The 17657-nt window shown below is 52.4% G+C and overlaps 2 protein-coding genes across 2 annotated transcripts in view; both read right to left on the bottom strand.

Moving 5' to 3' along the window:
• Nucleotides 1-991, bottom strand: part of FAM107A (family with sequence similarity 107 member A) — an 81172-nt gene extending 80181 nt beyond the window's left edge. The window contains exon 1 of the mRNA XM_024746489.1: nucleotides 659-991. Within this exon, the coding sequence (XP_024602257.1) occupies nucleotides 659-682 (24 nt within the window). The 5' untranslated portion in view covers nucleotides 683-991. The remainder of the gene's footprint in view (nucleotides 1-658) is intronic.
• A 7491-nt stretch (nucleotides 992-8482) lies between these two features.
• Nucleotides 8483-17657, bottom strand: part of FAM3D (FAM3 metabolism regulating signaling molecule D) — a 24868-nt gene continuing 15693 nt past the window's right edge. Inside the window, exons 7-10 of the mRNA XM_024746450.1 lie at nucleotides 16706-16756; nucleotides 12950-13034; nucleotides 12076-12202; nucleotides 8483-8902 (exon numbers count right to left, since the gene is read on the bottom strand). Coding sequence (XP_024602218.1) covers nucleotides 8813-8902; nucleotides 12076-12202; nucleotides 12950-13034; nucleotides 16706-16756 — 353 coding nt within the window. The 3' untranslated portion in view covers nucleotides 8483-8812. The remainder of the gene's footprint in view (nucleotides 8903-12075; nucleotides 12203-12949; nucleotides 13035-16705; nucleotides 16757-17657) is intronic.

The raw sequence follows: 17657 nt of genomic DNA on the forward strand, positions 1-17657 counted from the left end.
TCTTCAGACCTTATTTTCAGAAATGCCGCACTGGCTGTGTTATCTATAACCACCCCCTTCCCAGTGCAGATCCCAGACTTAGAAGGTGATGGATAATAATATGAAGAGAATTCTATTAACAACAGATTAAAGCTTGTATATAGCCCACTATGTGCTAGGCACTCTTTCAAACACTTTACATGGTTCTTTTAATTCTCACGACAAGCCTCTGAGGTCGTGGCTACTATTGTCCTCACTTCACAGACGAGGAGCTGAGTTACAGAAATTGGTAGCAATTGGTTGGCCACCTTAATTACAAGGATCGTTATTTTTTCTCTTGCTCCTGCACCCACCTGGGCCAGGCTCCCCTGGCGCTCAGGGAGGGGCGTCAGGGAGCCTGTATGCAGGGCAGTAAAGAGGTGTGTGTGTAGAAGACCAGGGAGGGCTAGGCAGCCCAGGTCTCTTTCAGAGATGGGGAGATCAGACTCCAGCCTTGCCCTGAGCCTCAGCCAGGTTTCTAGATGCAAATCTTAGCTGTGAGCTCAGGGAGGGAGGCCGGTGGGCAGTGCCTGGCTGAGGCTCCAGGGAGCCGGCGGGCGCTGGGTGAGGGCTCCCACCTGGCTCGTGCAGCCTCCCTTCCCGTGTCCAGGGCCCCAGCAGGACCCTCAGGGGCTCCTACCTTCTTCCCCTGGGCAGCTCCCATGGCACGAAGAGGGCACCAGGCCCGGGGGTCCTCACTGCGGTGCTGTCTCAGGAGCCGGGGCCCGAGGGGCTCCCTGGGCCAGCGCCCCCCGTCCTCCGGCGGCTCATTCTTCTCAGGCACAAAGGCGGCTTTCACAGCTGCTCCTAAGCCGGCAGCTCCTCAGACAGGCTTAGGGTGATTGATCCTGACCGAGGGGCCCGGTGTCCCCGGGCGGCCACATGCCCTCCTGGGGTCCCTGTGGCTTCTCACCTCCTGCACCCCTGCCCCTCTCAGGAGGGGACACTGAGGCAGCCGGGGTCGGGGAGAAGCAGAGCGGTCCTCTGCCCTCTGTAGCCGGCAGCTCGGCAGGCGGGTGACCTCTGGCGGCCCGGCGGGCAGGCCTTGACCTTCTCGCCAGCAGACTGGCCCAGACGGTGGAGGCTGCCTGGGGCGGCCGGGGCGGGGGATCGGGCGGGCTTGTGTGGGGATGTGACCTTCAGGCTGCTCAGCCCCATTAATAATAGATCTCAGAAGACACTCGGGGCCGGGGCTCTCCCCGAGCAGAGACACTGCGAGCAGAACACTTCATTCACCGGGTCGGCTGTCCAGGCAGGGCGGCTGGTCTGGGCTCGGGCCAGGAAAATACCTGGAGGCCGGCTTCCAGGCTGGGAGCCAAGCTCTCGGCGTCCCCCCACAGTCACCCTCCTCCTCACTTCCACCCCTTTCCCTCTGCTTGTCGCCGGCCTGGAGCAAGATTCAGGCTGGAGTCACCTTGGCCTGGAGTCACAGCTCTGTTCCTCACGTGATTTGACCTCTGAGCCACAGGTTCACCTGCATGCGTGGGGTCAGATAACCACAGCGCACGGGGCTGCTCTGGGGGCTAGAAGGGAAGGTGGGTGCAGCTGAAGCCATCGTCTTGTTACAGCTTAAATCAGATCCCGTCATTCCCTGCTTTATAAATCTTCCTCTTGACCAAAGCGGACTGACAGTGGTCCCACCCAGTGGGGCTGTGAGGGTGAAATGAGGTAATTCGCGTAAAGCTCTGAGCAGAGGATTCGGACGACAACAATTCTCCATAGACTTTAGATGCTGCTGTTAATAATTCCAGTGATTGACCCACTGCCCACCGCCAAGTCCCGGGTAACCAGTTTGATTAAGCACAATACCCTTTCCCAGGAGCTGGGTGGGTGAGGAAACCCTGGCACCATTCCCTTTCTTCCAGCACAGTGCCTGGTGCAGTGATGATTTATGACACAGATGATTTATGAAATGGCAGTTGGTGGTGAAGAGTCAAGGATTAGGTATTCTAGATCCAACTTTGCCCATAGAATGGAATCCCCCCTGGTCCACAAGGTCTGATTTATCAAGTGTTGCTTGCCTCTTGGACTTCGTTTCCCACACCCCTATCTCCCTGACAGTTTCCGGTCTTACCACTTTCCGCGTCACCTCAGGACCTTTGCACTTGCTGCTCTCTCTGCCTGAAATGTTTCCCATCTCTCTCCCTGACTCCATTTTTTGATCTTCGCATGATTCTTTCCTCTTTATCCTTCAGGCTCAATCATCACCTCCTCAGAGAAGCCTTCCCTGATTCCCTATTACAAAGTAGCCTCCCGGGCTCTCTGTTTATTATTTATTATAGCACTTGTCAGAAACTGAAATGATCCTATTTCTGTGTTTATTGTTTGCTTTCCCTACCTGAATGGCAGCTCCACAAAGGCTGGGACCTGGTCTGTCTTGTTCATCAGTTTACCCCCTGGGTCTAGAATAGCGCTTGGCATGTTGCAGTCACTCAGTAAATACTGGTGGAGCAGATAAATAAATGATGGAGGATTAGATGAAATAGTCTAAGTATGTAGGATGCTTAACACAGCCCTGACTCACCGCAAGTGCTCCCTGTATGGCAATTATCAATACTGTTATTGTTGTTGCTGTCTTTCCCCCAACACCTTTGCCCCCTCCAGCCAAGCAGAAGTGTGGTTTCTTCCTTCTGCTGCCTCTCCTGGTCCAGCCCCTGCCTCAGTTGCTCCCCGTTCCTTTTCTCCCTGTTCCAGTCATGGCTGGGTGCAGTTTCTGATTTCCTGCAGTAAGCAGAGCACCCACAAAATTGGAAAGAGCAGTGACTAAATTAGCAGTCAGCCAGAGCAGGAAAAACGCCGTAAGTCAGCCCTGAAGATCAAACTCCTTTGTCAGCCATCCCATAATTATCCACTGGCTTGGCTCTTGGTGGGATGGGAAGAGAGAAAAGGAATTTTATACATTTATTAATTTTTCCCCATCTGCTTGGAGTCCTGCTGAAATATGGCTTACGAGCCACACTAAAGGCCTGCCTGACTGGAGGCCTTGATTGGCTGAAGGTCTGAAGCCCGGCTCCTGGCAGGATGCGGGTCTGAAATGCACCCTTTGGACCCCGTGCCATGGGTAGGAGGAATGAGGGTTGTGGCCCCGGAGCGCAGCTCAGGGCCTGACACCGGGGAGATGCTTGGTATACAGACACACATGATTTATGGAATGACGGTTGGTGGTGACGGGTCAAGACTAGCTGTTCCAGATCCAGCTTTGCCTGGTCTCACTGTGTGGCCTGGGCACAGCTCTTAACTTCTCTTTCTTCATCTGCAAAACGGGGATAAACTTCTGCTCCTTCTTGACCCATAACCTTGTGGAGACAAGCAAGAACTGCAAAATGTGGGAGAGTTTTGAAAAGAGGAGTTCCAAATCTCTCAAACCCAGCCCTCTCCATCATTCCCAAAGAATGATGGTAGACGGTGAGACTCTTAACTCAGAAGTTCTGAGCAGTTTTCAAATGTCTTCAGAGGCATGCAGGAGGAGGAGGAAGGGGAGGGGGAGTAAAAGGGGGAAGGGTACAGGGGGACAGGAAACACTGTTTACCTCCGAGTAGTTTTAGGGCAAGTGTTTCTGAAGAGGAGTCTGTTTCCTATAGTGATAGAGATAGACTGGAATTCCAATCTTTATTCTGAGGCTCCTTGGCTGTGTGACTTTGGACAAGTCACTTGACCTCTCTGAGCCTCATTTTCCTCATGTGTAAAAGGAATAACAAGGATCCCCACCCCAAGGGGCTGTGAAGATGAAATGAGGTAATTCGTGTAAAGCTCTGTGCAGAGCATATTTGGACAACAGCAATTCTCCATAGAAGTCAGGTACTACTATTATGACGCTGCTAATGATAGTGGTGTTAAGTCCACTGCCCATTGGTAAGTCCCAGGTAACCAGTCCACTAAGCACAACACCTTTCCCAAGAACTGGGTGACAGCAGGGAAACCTTACCACCCTTCCCTTTCTATCTTGGGCTGCCACCTACTGGCAGGGATCAGAATTACAGCTACTGGAAAGACCTCTCTGTGGCTTAGGGAACAGATACACCCCCTCCCCTCACGGCCCCATCCTCACTCCGGCGGGAGAGCAGTGGCATGTTGGTGGGCAGGGAGTAGGGAAATATAAGACCCAAATTCCGAGGTCATGAGTACCTTGCAGAGATTCCTGAAGGCTTGTCCACCCCGATGATGAGAAAGTCAGTCCCCAAGTCTTGTCCATTTTATTTCCTGAATAGCCCTGAGACTGGTCCCCTTTTTCCATCCTGTCTCCTGGCCAAGCCACCACCCTCTCTACCTGGATGATACAGCAGCTTCCTCACTGGCCTTCCTGCCTCCACTCCCTTCTCCATACATCATCCAGGAGGAATTTCTTAAAAACAGCATATCCGATCATGTCGACCCCAGCTTAAATCTCTCACTGTGTCCCCAGGGCTCCTGGGCAAAGTCTGAGAGACTTTGGCCAAGCCCACGGGCCCTTTGGGCTCTCAGCTCTGCCGCTCAGCCCTTGGGTCCCACCCTCTGCCCCTTGCAGGCCTGGTTCATGCTCTTGCCTCGCCTGCACACCCCTCCCTCCCCTCTGCCTGGTGACTTCTGACACACCCCAAGCCTCACCGTTGTTGCTGCCTCCTCCAGGGTGCCTTCCCTGCTCCTGCAATCTTTCCCCCAACATAGTCCTTATCAAGCCATATTGCCTCTTGATCCGTGTGCCTCCTAGGCTACGAGCAGGAGCCGTGCCTGGTTTTCTTCACCAAGGTATCCCCAGTAAGTACCCAGTTCCTGACACATAGCAGGTGAGCAATAACTTTTGGCTGAGTGAGGAAACTGACTCTTAGTGGGTAATAGACTCAGCGTTACAGACTCAACTCTCTACAGCTGTTGTTTTTGGACTCTGTCCTGCCCCAATCTCAAACTGACCTGGGCGTCCCTACAGTGGCCACAGTGCCCTGAGATGACGTTGAGAGTCTGACGGGTGTTTGCCACTTTGTGATGCCCGCCCCAGCGAGGCCCGGGGTGGCCTCGAGAAGTGACGTTTAAGGACATTGCCTGCAGGCAGGGTGGTCTTGTCTCTCAGTCCAGGCCTGTGCTCAGTCCCATCCAGCTGGCCACGCCCACTGCCTCTCCTAGCACGGGTCCCCCAGAAGCTGAGTTTGGGATGAGGATCTCATGCAGGTGATTTATTAAGGACTGGCCCCTGGGGGGACACAGGTAAGGGAGTGGGGGAGCAGAGGATGGGGAAGTGGAAGCAACTGAGCAAAGGGACGCTTCCAGGCAAAGTCCCAGCTTCCATTTGAGTCCACAGGGAACTCTGGAGTATAAATTACGCCTCATGGTTATCCTGCCCCAAGACCAGAAGCTGGGCTTTCACGTTCCCAGCCAGGCAGTCATTAGCTATGGACCATCCCGGGCTGATGTGAACTCTGGCACTTCCTGGCCTCTCTTCATTTTTTTTTTTTTTAATTAATTAATTTATTTTTGGCTGCGTTGGTCTTCCTTGCTACACGCGGGCTTTTCTCTAGTTCTGGCGAGCAGGGGCTACTCTTCGTTGCAGTGCGCAGGCTTCTCATTGTGGTGGCTTCTCTTGTTGCGGAACACAGGCTCCAGGCTCGCGGGCTTCAGTAGTTGTGGCACACAGGCTCAGTAGTTGTGGCTCACAGGCTCTAGAGCGCAGGCTCAGTAGTTGTGGCGCACGGGCTTAGTTACTCCACGGCATGTGGGATCTTCCCAGGCCAGGGATCGAACCCATGTGCCCTGCATTGGCAGGTGGATTCCCAACCACTGTGCCACCAGGGAAGCCCCCTGCCCTCTCTTCTTTGCACCTGGGAGCAAAGAAGTTTCAAGGAGCCCAAGAGCAGTTCTCCCAAGAAGAGTGCAGACTGACTAGTCTCAGCACAAGCTGGGAGAGAGGACATGGGTGGGGCACCAACCTTCTCACTGTGTTGCCCTTCCAAGCTCCCTGTCTCCAGGAGACCCTTCCCCGATTCCCTGATTCATCCTGTTGACGTTTTCTTTTCTTTTAATATTTATTTTATTTATTTATTGGTTGCCTGGGTCTTAGTTGCGGCTGGCGAGGTCCTTAGTGGCAGCTTGCCATATCCTTAGTTGTGGCACATGGGCTCCTTAGTTGCGGCATGTGGGCTCGTTAGTTGTGGCATGCTGGATCTTTTTTAGTTGCTGCATGCAGACTCTCAGTTGCAACTTGCTGGCTTCTTAGTTGTGGCATGTGAACTCTTAGTTGTGGCATGCAGGTGGGATCTAGTTCTCTGACCAGGGATCAAACCTGGGCCCCCTGCATTGGGAGTGCAGAGTCTTAACCACTGCGCCACCAGGGAAGCTCCCCCCATTGACATTTTCTTCCTTCTTTGAAGTGTTGTGCAATGCAACTTCTAAAAAAGTACTACAACCAGGTGGTCCTTTTTAAAGAGTGGCCCCTGCTGAGAGCTCTGCCTAGCCCTGTTCCTGGCTATGAACTCACTTTAGCAGTCTTTTTGGTTCTCTTTTAATTTTATAAGGTTATTTTGCTTGTTTTAAAGAAAAAAAATCCAAAATACAGAAGTCGTGTATGGTAATCATGGATACTGCCTGCACCTTCATCCCCAGAGAGGGTATCTGGCCAGATGTTTTCCCAAACATCTTATATACATATTTTCTTCTTTGACTTCTGGTGATGTGGCTATTTTATCTTATTTAATGTCCACAAGCCCCTGAGAGACTGATACCCTCCCCGCATTTCTCAAAGGAGAACTGTGGCTCAGAGAGGTGACGTGACCTGCTCGTGTTCAGCTAGCGGGTAGCAGGGCCAGTGCTCAGAGCCGGGCCAGCCTTTCTGTCCGGCCATGCTGCCTGCGAGGTGTAACTACCCATTAGAATGGAAGTGAGTCAGCTAAGAGAAACTGAGGGGCTTGGTCAGGGTCCAGGGCCTTCAGAAGCAGCCTCCCCTCACCCCAGGATTGACCAATTGGTCCTGGGGGTCAGGAAGGAAGGGCACTGGGGTTCAGGGGCAGCCCTCTGTCAGCACGTCAGGTGTGGGAGGAGGGTCCTGCCACTTGGAACAAAAAGAGAGGATCGGAGCAAATCCACTTGCTCCCAGTGCTGTCAAGCGGTACATGGATGTGGGTGTCTGTGTAAGTGGTTGGGGGGGCTGCCAGCAAACTCTCCCCTGAGAGTGAGCGACTGTGCTTGGGGGAGGAGGGGCTACGGAACCGGCAGGTGGCTGGCTGGGCGCCTTCTGCTGACTTCCTCAGTCAAGCCTGCTCAAGGCCCTCTGAGCCAGCCGTGATCATGGATCACGACTGCAGCCCCTGCCCCAGCCTGCCATGGCCCCTGACACAGGTTCCCACACTCTGTCCTTCTCTACCCCAGGCCCTCTCGGCCCATTTGAAGCCCTGCCTGTCCCCAGAGCTTGGTAACTGTGAGACTCACGCCAGCGGAGTTCACAGGGCTTCAGCTTCTGCTGTCCCCCTGCTTGGAGCGTTTGCCCTTGGGGCCTGGGCATCTTCTCCACGAGCCTTGCAGTCTCCCTGGTACACACTCCAGGAGCCCGAGTACCGGTGTTTTCTGCTCCCATGCCCCCTCCCAGGATTTGGTCTCCCCCCTGCCCCCCCGCCCTTCTCAGAGACCCCAGGCTGGGTCTTAGCACCATATCCCTTGGGCCTCACCACTTCAGTGGCCTCCAGCAGCTGGTATTGACATCTCTCGGCCAAGGACTCTCTGCAAAGGCAAGAAGGCCGCTCTTTCCCACACAGGTCAGACCAGAAGGGCCCAGGAATTCACATCAGCCCCAATACCAGCAGCCCTCCAACGATGGCCGATGGGAGTTGGTGTATAAGTACCCCAGCTCCCTCACCTCTGACTGAGATCTCTGAGGTGTGTGTCCTACACCGATTCCTAAGGTTTCCCCGTGGGATTAAGTTCCACTCACCCCCAGCAGTAGCTGAGTCGACAACACACCCCTTCTTGGCTGCCTTCTCTTTCTTGTCTTACTTTCCCATCTGCCATGGGTGTTTTCTAGAATCACTTCCCAAATAAACAACCTGTACTCGAATCCTTATCTCGGGGCTGCTCCCGAGGGAACCCACACGGAGACAGCCGGGATGTTTTCCCCGAAGCCTTTCGGTCTGGCTGTTCCTTGCAGCCTTTCTCAGATCTCCTTGCTTCCCCCTCTCCAGATCTGGATTTTCTCCAGCTCTCACTCAAACAGCAGGTGAAGACAGTGTTCTCCGTGTCGGGTCCTCTGGCTGTCTCTGTTCCTGTGGATCTTACACCTCACACTGGGAGCCCAGGATTCTTTCACACCTAAAAGTAATCCCTGTGGAGCCGACCTCCTTTCTAGCTGCTTAACCAGGTGCTTGAAGCCGTCACCAACCTGTTGGAACTTGTGGCCGAGCAGACTCAGTCTAGACCACCCCAGGGGAAATGCTGCACATCAAGGGGTGGAAAAGTTTGTTCAAAATCATCAAAAATAAAATTTAATTGTGCTCAGGTGCAGGCAGTCCATCCTGTCCTTCCTTGGGAGCCACAGTCAGCAGTCCCTGAAGGAAAGCACACCTGTTCTCTCCACAGACAGCCGGCTCCGGAAGGACCCTCTGAGGCCGGCCACCTCCGGGTAGGACGCCTCCACCCAGCGGGGGCTTTGTTTCCAACGGGGAAAGCGTGCAGGGTACTGGAGGACCCTCAGCACGTTCCACACTCCTGTTCCCTCTTCCCTCTCCTCCTCTGCTGGCCGTCTCCTCCTGTCAGTCCGGCTCGCAGTGAGCCTGGGCTCTGACTCCTAAGTCAGGCAGAAGCATCCTCGGGCCCTGGCCCAGGAAGAGCCACGGCCGCCCTAATATACCTTCTGGGGCACACAGCCCTCCAGCTCCAGCAGCTCCGGCCAGCCGTCGTATTTATTCACGTCTGGGTTGTTCTTTAAGAACTAGAGAGACAGAAGAGAGACACTGACAATGTTAGGACTCACGCCTGCATCTGCGTTGTGCTTTAAAACCTAAATGGCTTCACTTCATCCTCGCCACTGTCCCATGAGGGGCATGGGAGGGTTGGATATTTCCAGCCCATTTCACAAATGGGTAAACTGAGGCTGGGGAGGATAACTTGCCCAAGGTTTCAGAGATGAGATCAGAGCCTAGTCACTGCCTGTCATGCCCTGGACAGGGGGCGCTGGTACCAAGTATGTGGGGAGTGGTGCTTGAAGAGCTTTAGCCCCTCTAGGACGTCCCAAATGATAATAATAATAATAAGAAGAAGAAAAAGAAGCATCCTAGCTGCAAACTATTATATGTCGCATGGATAAACAGCAAGGTCCTACTGTGTAGCACAGGGAACTATATTCAATATTCTGTGATAAACCATAATGGTAAAGAATATTCAAAAAAGAAGGTATAGAATGTATACGTATAACTGAAACACTTTGCTGTACAGCAGAAGTTGACACGACATTGTAAATCAACTATACTTCAATAGAAAAAGGAAGCATTCTAGCAATTCGTGAATGCTTGCTCTATGCCAGGCACAAAGCACCTTCTGTAATTAATCCTCACAATAGCCCTAAGAACTGCTCGCTGTTATCATCTCACCTTACAGATGGGGAAACTGAGGCACAGAGAACCAAAGTAACTGCCTATGGCTATCCAGTTGGTAAGTCGTGGAACCAGTGTGTAATATTAATTAATATTAATAATAAATGTATAAAGAGAATAAAATCAGTTAAGATTGTGTTTCAAATGCTCAGGTTTAATTTATGGAAAAAAGAATGTAAATGATAAAATCTACAGGTGGGATAACTGTGGCTAACCCTTAGGAAGGAAAAATAAATTCTAGATGCTGCTTCTCTGAAACCCTGTTTCCCATGTGGGAGAACAAAAGACAGAATGGTGTTAATCACGTCGGGGGTCTTTGGTTCATTTTTGGGTGATGGGATGCAGTCAGCTGATCAGACATCAGAAAAAAGGTGGTGCCGACTCTTCTCTACTTACGTGCTCCTCTCTGCTGTAATTGGCCCAGTTTTGTTGGGGCTGGAAGCTGCGCTTTAAGGAAGAACAGCGCCCGCCCTGCCTCTTCCTAGAGAGTCCTGCCCCTGACACCTTCCAAAGGGACATTCTGGAGCCCCAGGCCCCTGCCCCTGTGTCCTTCACCCAGAGGGTATAAACAGAGGGTCCTCTCCTTTTCTCCTTTAGCACAAGCTACTTTGCACTATTCCTTACTTTTTAAAAAAAAATTATTATTTTTGGCTGCGTTGGGTCTTCATTGCTGCACGTGGGCTTTCTCTAGTTGTGGTGAGCAGGGGCTACTCTTCGTTGCAGTGTGTGGGCTTCTCATCGCAGTGGCTTCTCTTGTTGCAGAGCACGGGCTCTAGGTGCGCGGGCTTCAGTAGTTGCGGCATGTGGGCTCAGTAGTTGTGGCTCGTGGGCTCTAGAGCATAGGCTCAGTAGTTGTGGCTCGCGGGCTCTAGAGCACAGGCTCAGTAGTTCTGGTGCACGGGCTTAGTCGTTCTGCGGCATGTGGGATCTTCCCGGACCAGAGTTCAAACCTGTGTCCCCTGCATTGGCAGGCAGATTCTCAACCAGTGTGCTACCAGGAAGCCCTGTTCCTTACTTTTTAAAAGTAATTTCTAATTACCTGAATATATTCTCTTGGAAACACACACATACAAACCAGGTCAGCATTTTCCAGACAAGGCAAACCCCCTTGCAGCCCACTCTAGCCTCACCCCCACCTCCCTGGATCTCAGCACGAGGCTTCTTGACTGTCCCTTTTCTGCCTCCCACAGCCCCTCCCGCTCCAGGCTGCTGGGTCTCATCTGATTATCGCATTGCCTTCCTCCCTGCCTTCTGACTTGCGCCCCTTTCACAGTGCTCTCCATGCACAGGCAGGGAGGCCATTCTAAAAGTATGAGGACAGGAAGTCCTTGGGGAAACTGCAGACCTGGATGAGAAATGCATCCCTATCACTGAGCAAGCGGGTTAAAACTTCTCCAAGGCTCTGGATCCTTGTCTGTGAGATGGGATGGGTGCTCATGGCGCCTACCTTGTTGTGGGTTAAATAAGATCCTGCAAGTCATTTGCTCAGCCGCGCCTGCACAGAGCAAGCACTTGCTGAATACTAGTCTTTCTTGTTGTCAATCTGATCTGTTTACTCTCCCGCTTAAACCTACCATGGCTCCCCCTTGCCTCCAGGACAGAGTTCCCTTTCCTCACTGGTCCTATATATGTCTGAATCACTGACTCTTAGCTTCCCGTCTTGGATCTGGGCAGAGCTGAACGTTCTTACCACCAGAGACTGGCCAACTTCACGCTGGGGAAGCCTGGCCAGTTCTCCCAGGTTTTGGAATTGCTCTGAGCTGGGGATGCACACATGGCGATTGTCCTGCAAGGGGTGCAGGGGAGAAGGTGCAGCATTTCCTTGGGGCCCCCAACAGTCATTGACTCCCCCTTCCTCCTGTGAGGGCTCCTCAAGCCCTACCTCTGGATGCCTCCCAGGTGCACTTTGCTTGGGCCACACCTGGGTAGTGACTGTAGCCAGATCACGGACCCCTCCTAACTCCCTCCGTGTACTCAGGGCGGCCCTCCTGTGTCCCCTTCTTGGTGCAAGTTCACCCTCTCCAAGGGAACTTAGAAGGGAACTTGGGGCTCCCCTGGCACAAACCTGCCCCTTTACAGGTGGGGAGACTGAGGCAGGGAGGAAGGAGGGGATCGCAGCGGGGACCAGAAGCTGGGCATCCCACTCCCTGCTCTGGACTCTCCCCCTGCCCCATCATGCGAGCTTCACCTCTACATTCCTTTCCCTTTCTTCCATGCCTTAATTTCCTTTCATCCTTTTTATTTTTTTATCTTTTTCCTTCTCCTTTTTGGTACTTACCTATGTATCTATGTATTTATATATGACCCACCTGGTCAAGGCTGCTTCCTGCTGGGGGATTAGCCAATCAGGCCGCCCTGATCTCCGGGGTGGACGACCGCTGGGTAGCCCTCCTCACATTGCTCCATGTGTCCTTTCCAAGCCACCCCAGCCCTTGTCTGTCCATTCCTGGCATTGTCCCCCACAACTCCCATCCCCTCCTTCACTGGGACAGGGAGGCTGCGAGGAACTCACCTCCTCAAAGGGGCTTTTACTGTTGAGGTCTTTGGCCCCCAAGAAGACCCAGCTGTCCCGGAAGCCCAGCTGCTTTGCATAGGTGCTGCCCAAGTTGGAGAAGAGCTTCCTGATTTCATCATTCATCCTGCAGGGGACCAGAGAGGACGGTGAGCTCGGGATAGGAGAAGAGGGAGCGTCTCAGGCCCTTGACTCACCCTCCACCCCTCCTCCAGAGAGGGCAGCAGCCTCTCCCGAGCTCAGGAGAAACAGGGCAGAGTGGCCAGGATGCTTCTCCGAAAGCCAATCCGAGGGACTGGCGAAGCGTTACAACGGTTTTGCTTCTTTTTGCAAATATAATAGATGTTCACTTGGAAAATATGGAACTTTACAAAGCAACTAAAAATTACTTAGTTTCACCCCCCCTTGACATAATCATTGTAAAATTTTAGTATATTTCCTTCATGCCTTTTTTCCCTCGTGCACTGTGGGATTATACCAATTCTTTTGTAAACTGCTTCTTTTTTTCCTTTTTTTAACTTAATACTAAAGGGTGAACATTCTTTCGTGTCCTTAAATATTTTCTACATCGGCATTTTTGATGCAGTATATCCTCTTTTATGTATATATAATAATACGTCCTATATCGCCATATATCATGATTTCTGTCACCAGTTCGCTATCACTGCGCAGGGAGAGTGTGTCCAGTTTTTCACTCTTGTGACCACGGCTATGATGAACCCCCCAGAACATCTCTTTGTGCGCTTGTCTGCTTGGTTCCTTAGGAGAAGGTGTCAGAAGCTGGAGCCAGCAGGATAGGAGGAAAAGGACCTGCAGTTTGGAGGTCTTTGATTCGCTTCTCCCCGTGGCCTGGCAGGCGGAGGTTCCCACTTACTTGGTCCCCGGGTCATCGTAGGAGGCCACCAGCACCAGCGTGCCCTCTGGAATTTCTTTAAGGAATTTCACCAGGAGGTTAGCATCTGTGGGAGGAAGGAAAAACGACGTGCTGGTCATTTAGGCGAAAGACTGCTGTTCATTCTCATCCTCTCCTATGGCCCTAACGATCCAGGAATGCCTGGGCAGCCTGACACTGAGCTCCATCTGCATAGGGTGAGGGCATCCTCATTCAGATGGTCTGGGGTGGGTTCTGGAATTTGAAAGTCTCCCAGGCGATTTTGCTCTGCAGCTGGGGTAAGAACCATGGCGTAAGGGCCCTTGAAGGTCTACCCCCCCAGGGGACCGAGCACAGTCACCTCTCAGGAGCTCCGCTGCCCCTTCTACACTGTTTAAGATGCACCCAGCCTATCTGTGCTGACTTTAGAGGGTACACCCACCGGGCAACTCGGGCCACTGAGAGAGAACATGGGGCTTCCACAACTCTCCAGCTTATGTCAAGGAGCAGGGCTCCATTCTCATCTCTAACGCCTGCCTGCACTTGAGAGATCTCTGGATTGAACACAGAGCAGGTCTGGGGACAGCACCTGGGGAGGCATCAGCGTGCAGCTTGCCTCAACGACACTGGTTTTTTTTCTGTTGTGCTCATTTTTACGGTCACCTTCCATGAATAAAAAAAGATAACGGCTTTCTACTTAGGGCAGTGATATAATTTCCTTTTAAGATATATTTAGTTAGGTTTAAAAAAAGTGAATGAGCTGATTTAAAGGAACACACAAACAGTGCAAAGAGTACTCTGGATAAGGCATAACTTATACAGAGGGCTCTTGAACAGTGGAGGAAGTATGGGCAAGATTGGCCTGGTGGGCAAAGCAGGGGCTACATCTGTCAAAGGAGAATAATTAATAGCCCTGCTCAGAGCATTTCTGTAAAGCTCAAATGTGACGATGACTCTGGGCTTGCAGTAAGTGCGTTATAACAGAATTACAATTATTAGCAGGATTGGCTACATAATTTTCAGGGCCCAGTGCAAAACGAAAACGTGGGCCTTTTGTTGAAAATTTATTAATAATTTCAAGATGGTGAAGGCAGAGCATCAAATCAAGTTTCTTCTAAGCAAGGGGCCCTGTGTGACTTTCCTGCTCACAGCCTGCGTGCCCATGAAGCTGCCCTGATTCTTACTATTCTGTGGGTATCCCTTGAATTCGGAGGAAAAGTCGAGTCCCCCAAGCAAGGCCAGCCACCAACTTGCTCTGTAACACGGAGACCTCCAGTCAATGACCACAGCAGCCCTTGAACTCTTGAGACAAAAAGTGGGAGCTCTGAAAGTACCATCAATTGGTTTGAGCTGTCAGCAGACAGCAAGAGCTGGCTCTTGTCTGGAATGGACAGTGGATGTTTGGAAAAGACGAAGTGTACCTTCTGATAACTATCTTCTCACTTCGAAAAGCCATCTTCTTTTTTTTCGTCTTCTGTGGGAAGTGGCGGCTTATTCTCAAAAGGCTTCTGTTTCTTGTTCCCCATCAGCCATGGTTACGTCCAAGTTTATGATAAGGCATTATAAAACTTGGTTTATCTTTTTATTTTTTTCCCTTTTCGTTTTGACAGATGACCTCCTTGCTTCCGAATCACATGGATGGAGTGAGGGAAGAGGGAAGGGAGATAAAGCTTCCCTAGGCTCCTCCCCCAGCCAGGCTGGGTCCCTCCCCCTGATTATTGCAGGTTATCATTTAATTCTCACATCCAGCTTATGAAGTGGAGGTCTATGGCTACCTCTATTTTATAGATGACAAAACCGAGGCTCAAGAGATGTCACCTGCCTCAGGTCACCCAACCTGAAATCTCTGACTCCAGAGATGACCTTTACCATAACCTGGTCCCAGGCCACCCTGGACAGAGGACAAATGAAGGTCCCTGCCCTCGGCCCATGGCCTGTTCCGCTCTCTCCTCACCCGTCTCCAGCTCTGTCCTGTACCAGGAGGGGCTATGCATGCCTGCATGTGGACACCCACCCTGCCTGTCCAAGCTCTGTCATTGCCACCCTCTCCTCCAGCAGCAGCCGTCCCCTGGCCACCCCTCAGTCCTATGGGTGTGTCTGTAGCATGGGGGGCACACCTGGAAGAGGTCTGCACGGGCCCTGATGCAGGCTCCAGGTGAGCACGTCCTCTGGCCCTGCAGACCCTATCTGTGAGGTGGGACTCGGCTGGAAGACGGCCATTGTGGGAAGCCCTGAGCCCAAGACACATTCCCGGCTCCTGTCTCTAAGGATGCTGTCACCGGTCACCTTCTGAACACCTTCCCCTGCTGTGACTACTGGGTGGCAGACTTCCATTTCCCCCATTTCGGCCCCTCCTTTGTCTGTAAAGCCAAGGGGGCTTCCTGCTCTCTGCTGCTTGGTGATTTCTCCCCTTCTGGGCTCACATATTTAGGTGGGTGCAGTGAGGTAGGTTTTCCCTGGAGACGGAGGCAAAGGTGGGAGATTGAGGATAGAAGAAAACAGCTGATCGGCAGCAGGAGGGCCCTTCCATTCTGCGAGGAGCTTCTGGGGTGAGGGGTCTCACGCTCAGCGCCCTTAATGCCCAAGCCCAGAGCTGGCCCTGTGATCACGGGGACACAGAGGGATACTGAGTCGAGCCGGGCGCCGAGAAGGAGGCTGAGCTCAGTTCATCTATCCTGGCGGAAGCCAGTCCTTGCAGGGCCCAGACCTCTGCTGCCTGCAAGGGGCCACCCTGCTGCTTTTTTGCTCCTGCTGAGGCTCCTGTGTTGGTGGGGGGCTGGGTTGCCGGCTGGGCAGCAAGTGGCATATTGGGCCCGGGACTGATTCCACCACGTTTTGGAAGAAGTCTCAAGCCTGCGTGAGAGTCCCGCCTCCACCCACAGCTTTGCCGGGCGGCCTGTCAGGGAGCAAGCTGCTGGTGGGGACTTAGGTATCCGGGCCTCCAGCCCAGGTGAGTCGGTGCCCTGTTGCTGGGCCGTGCTAAGGACAAGGAGAAAGTGACTTCCTGAGTAAGGGGTGCCCATGGGTAGAGAGCAGCTCAGAAAGCATGTCTAGGTTAGAGAGAAGAAAAGACATCTGCAGAAAGATGCAGAGAGCTTGGAGCCTCAGAGCTGTCCTTTCTGGGCTTCGGGAGGCCTTGTCCTGTCCTTGGGCTTGATAGCGACCCTGTGGCTTAAAAAAAATACCTTCTACCTAGCAGAGCAAACAGGGCCACATTCCCTCGTCCTCAGCATTTCAGTGCACACGTGCCTGGCCTCCCACTGCCAGCAGCAGCATTTCTTTGCCTGAAGGTCTTCTCCGGCCTCCACATCCTCCTTTGTACCCTGGGGCAGGCCAGAAGCGTGGGAAGTGCCAAGGAATAGGGGTAGGAGCACCGCGGCTTCCTTGCCCCTCGGGGTGTCTCAGGGGCACGTGTTCTACACTGGCTCCCCGCAGCGATCGTGGCTCCATAACGCTCTGCGCTGGCTGCCTTCCTTTCCCCGGCTCACTCCCCCACTCCCTACTGACATTCCCTGAGATCACCTCCTCCCAAATAAACACCGCACTTGAATCCTTGCCTCAGGATCTGCATCAGGGAGTGCGCAGTAAGACAGCAGAAAGGAGTTTCAAAGGCAGCAGGATGGCCCCCCCCCCCGCACTGTGCCGCTTTCTGATTGGGTCCCTGGAAACAAGAGCCAAACTCCCTGGCACCCAGATAGCCTCTTGCCACAGGAAGGAGCTCAGCCCGCCCTCGACTTCAGTGCCAACAGTGGTGCCTACCTCCAGAGTACATGTCGAAATATTTCTGTGTCATCACCTTTCCCGTGGTTCCTAAGGGATAAGAGAGCAGAACTATTATTTGCCGTAGCACGTCATTCTGTCTTTCATGTTGTGGAGAGTGGCTACTCTGTAGTCTAAGGTCTAAAAACAGAATAGAATAATAGTGGAACAAAATTAGGTCCTGTAGAAAGCATGCAGGACTAAATTAGGTGCCCAGTAACCATTGGGCTGATCTGAGAGGTACTAGCACATAACGGTGCAGGGTCTCTGGAACTGAATGGAATCCAACCAGTCTGGGTTTGTGTTCTGCCCTGCCACTTCCTAATGTAAGACTTAGCATTTGACCTCAATTTTTGCATCTGTACCATGGGCTGTGGGAACTAAATGAGATGTATTTAAAATATATGCCTGTGAGATAAATCTTACCTATAAAATAGTAACTAAAAAAACTACAACCATCATTACTATTCTCACCTAAATAGGAACTCTGCAATTTGAGTGCTCCAACTCTTTAAGGCAAAGGGATTTTCAGTGGGCTGAAGTGTACTCAGTGTCCGGAGTCCAGGAATCTGGATTGCCTTGGTGGGCTTTGCAAAGCGTACAAATCCTACAGGGTATCAGGTGTTCTGGAGGAAAATTGCAATTCTTACCTTTGGCCACTGGATGGGGGTGTTGCAGAGGGGATGGCAGCTCTAGTTTCACCTTCACTGCCCCCTCCCCCTAATTCAGTTGGTAGATTTGATAAGAGGGTGACGACAGGGGCCTGGGTAGTGGCAGCTCTCCTGCGGGGTGGGAGCAGGCTCTCATTGCAGTCCCCCGTGAATTCTTGGAACCGCTAGTGTCCGAGCCCGTCCAGACACTTTAACCTGGGGTCCTTGGGAAGGAATCTATGAAGCCGGTGAAACTACTTTTGTGATCCTGTGCATTTGCAGATTTTTCTGGAACTGGGGGT

The sequence above is a fragment of the Neophocaena asiaeorientalis genome, unplaced genomic scaffold (assembly GCF_003031525.2).
Source record: "Neophocaena asiaeorientalis asiaeorientalis breed wild unplaced genomic scaffold, Neophocaena_asiaeorientalis_V1.1 scaffold251, whole genome shotgun sequence".
Taxonomy (NCBI): Eukaryota; Metazoa; Chordata; class Mammalia; order Artiodactyla; family Phocoenidae; genus Neophocaena; species Neophocaena asiaeorientalis.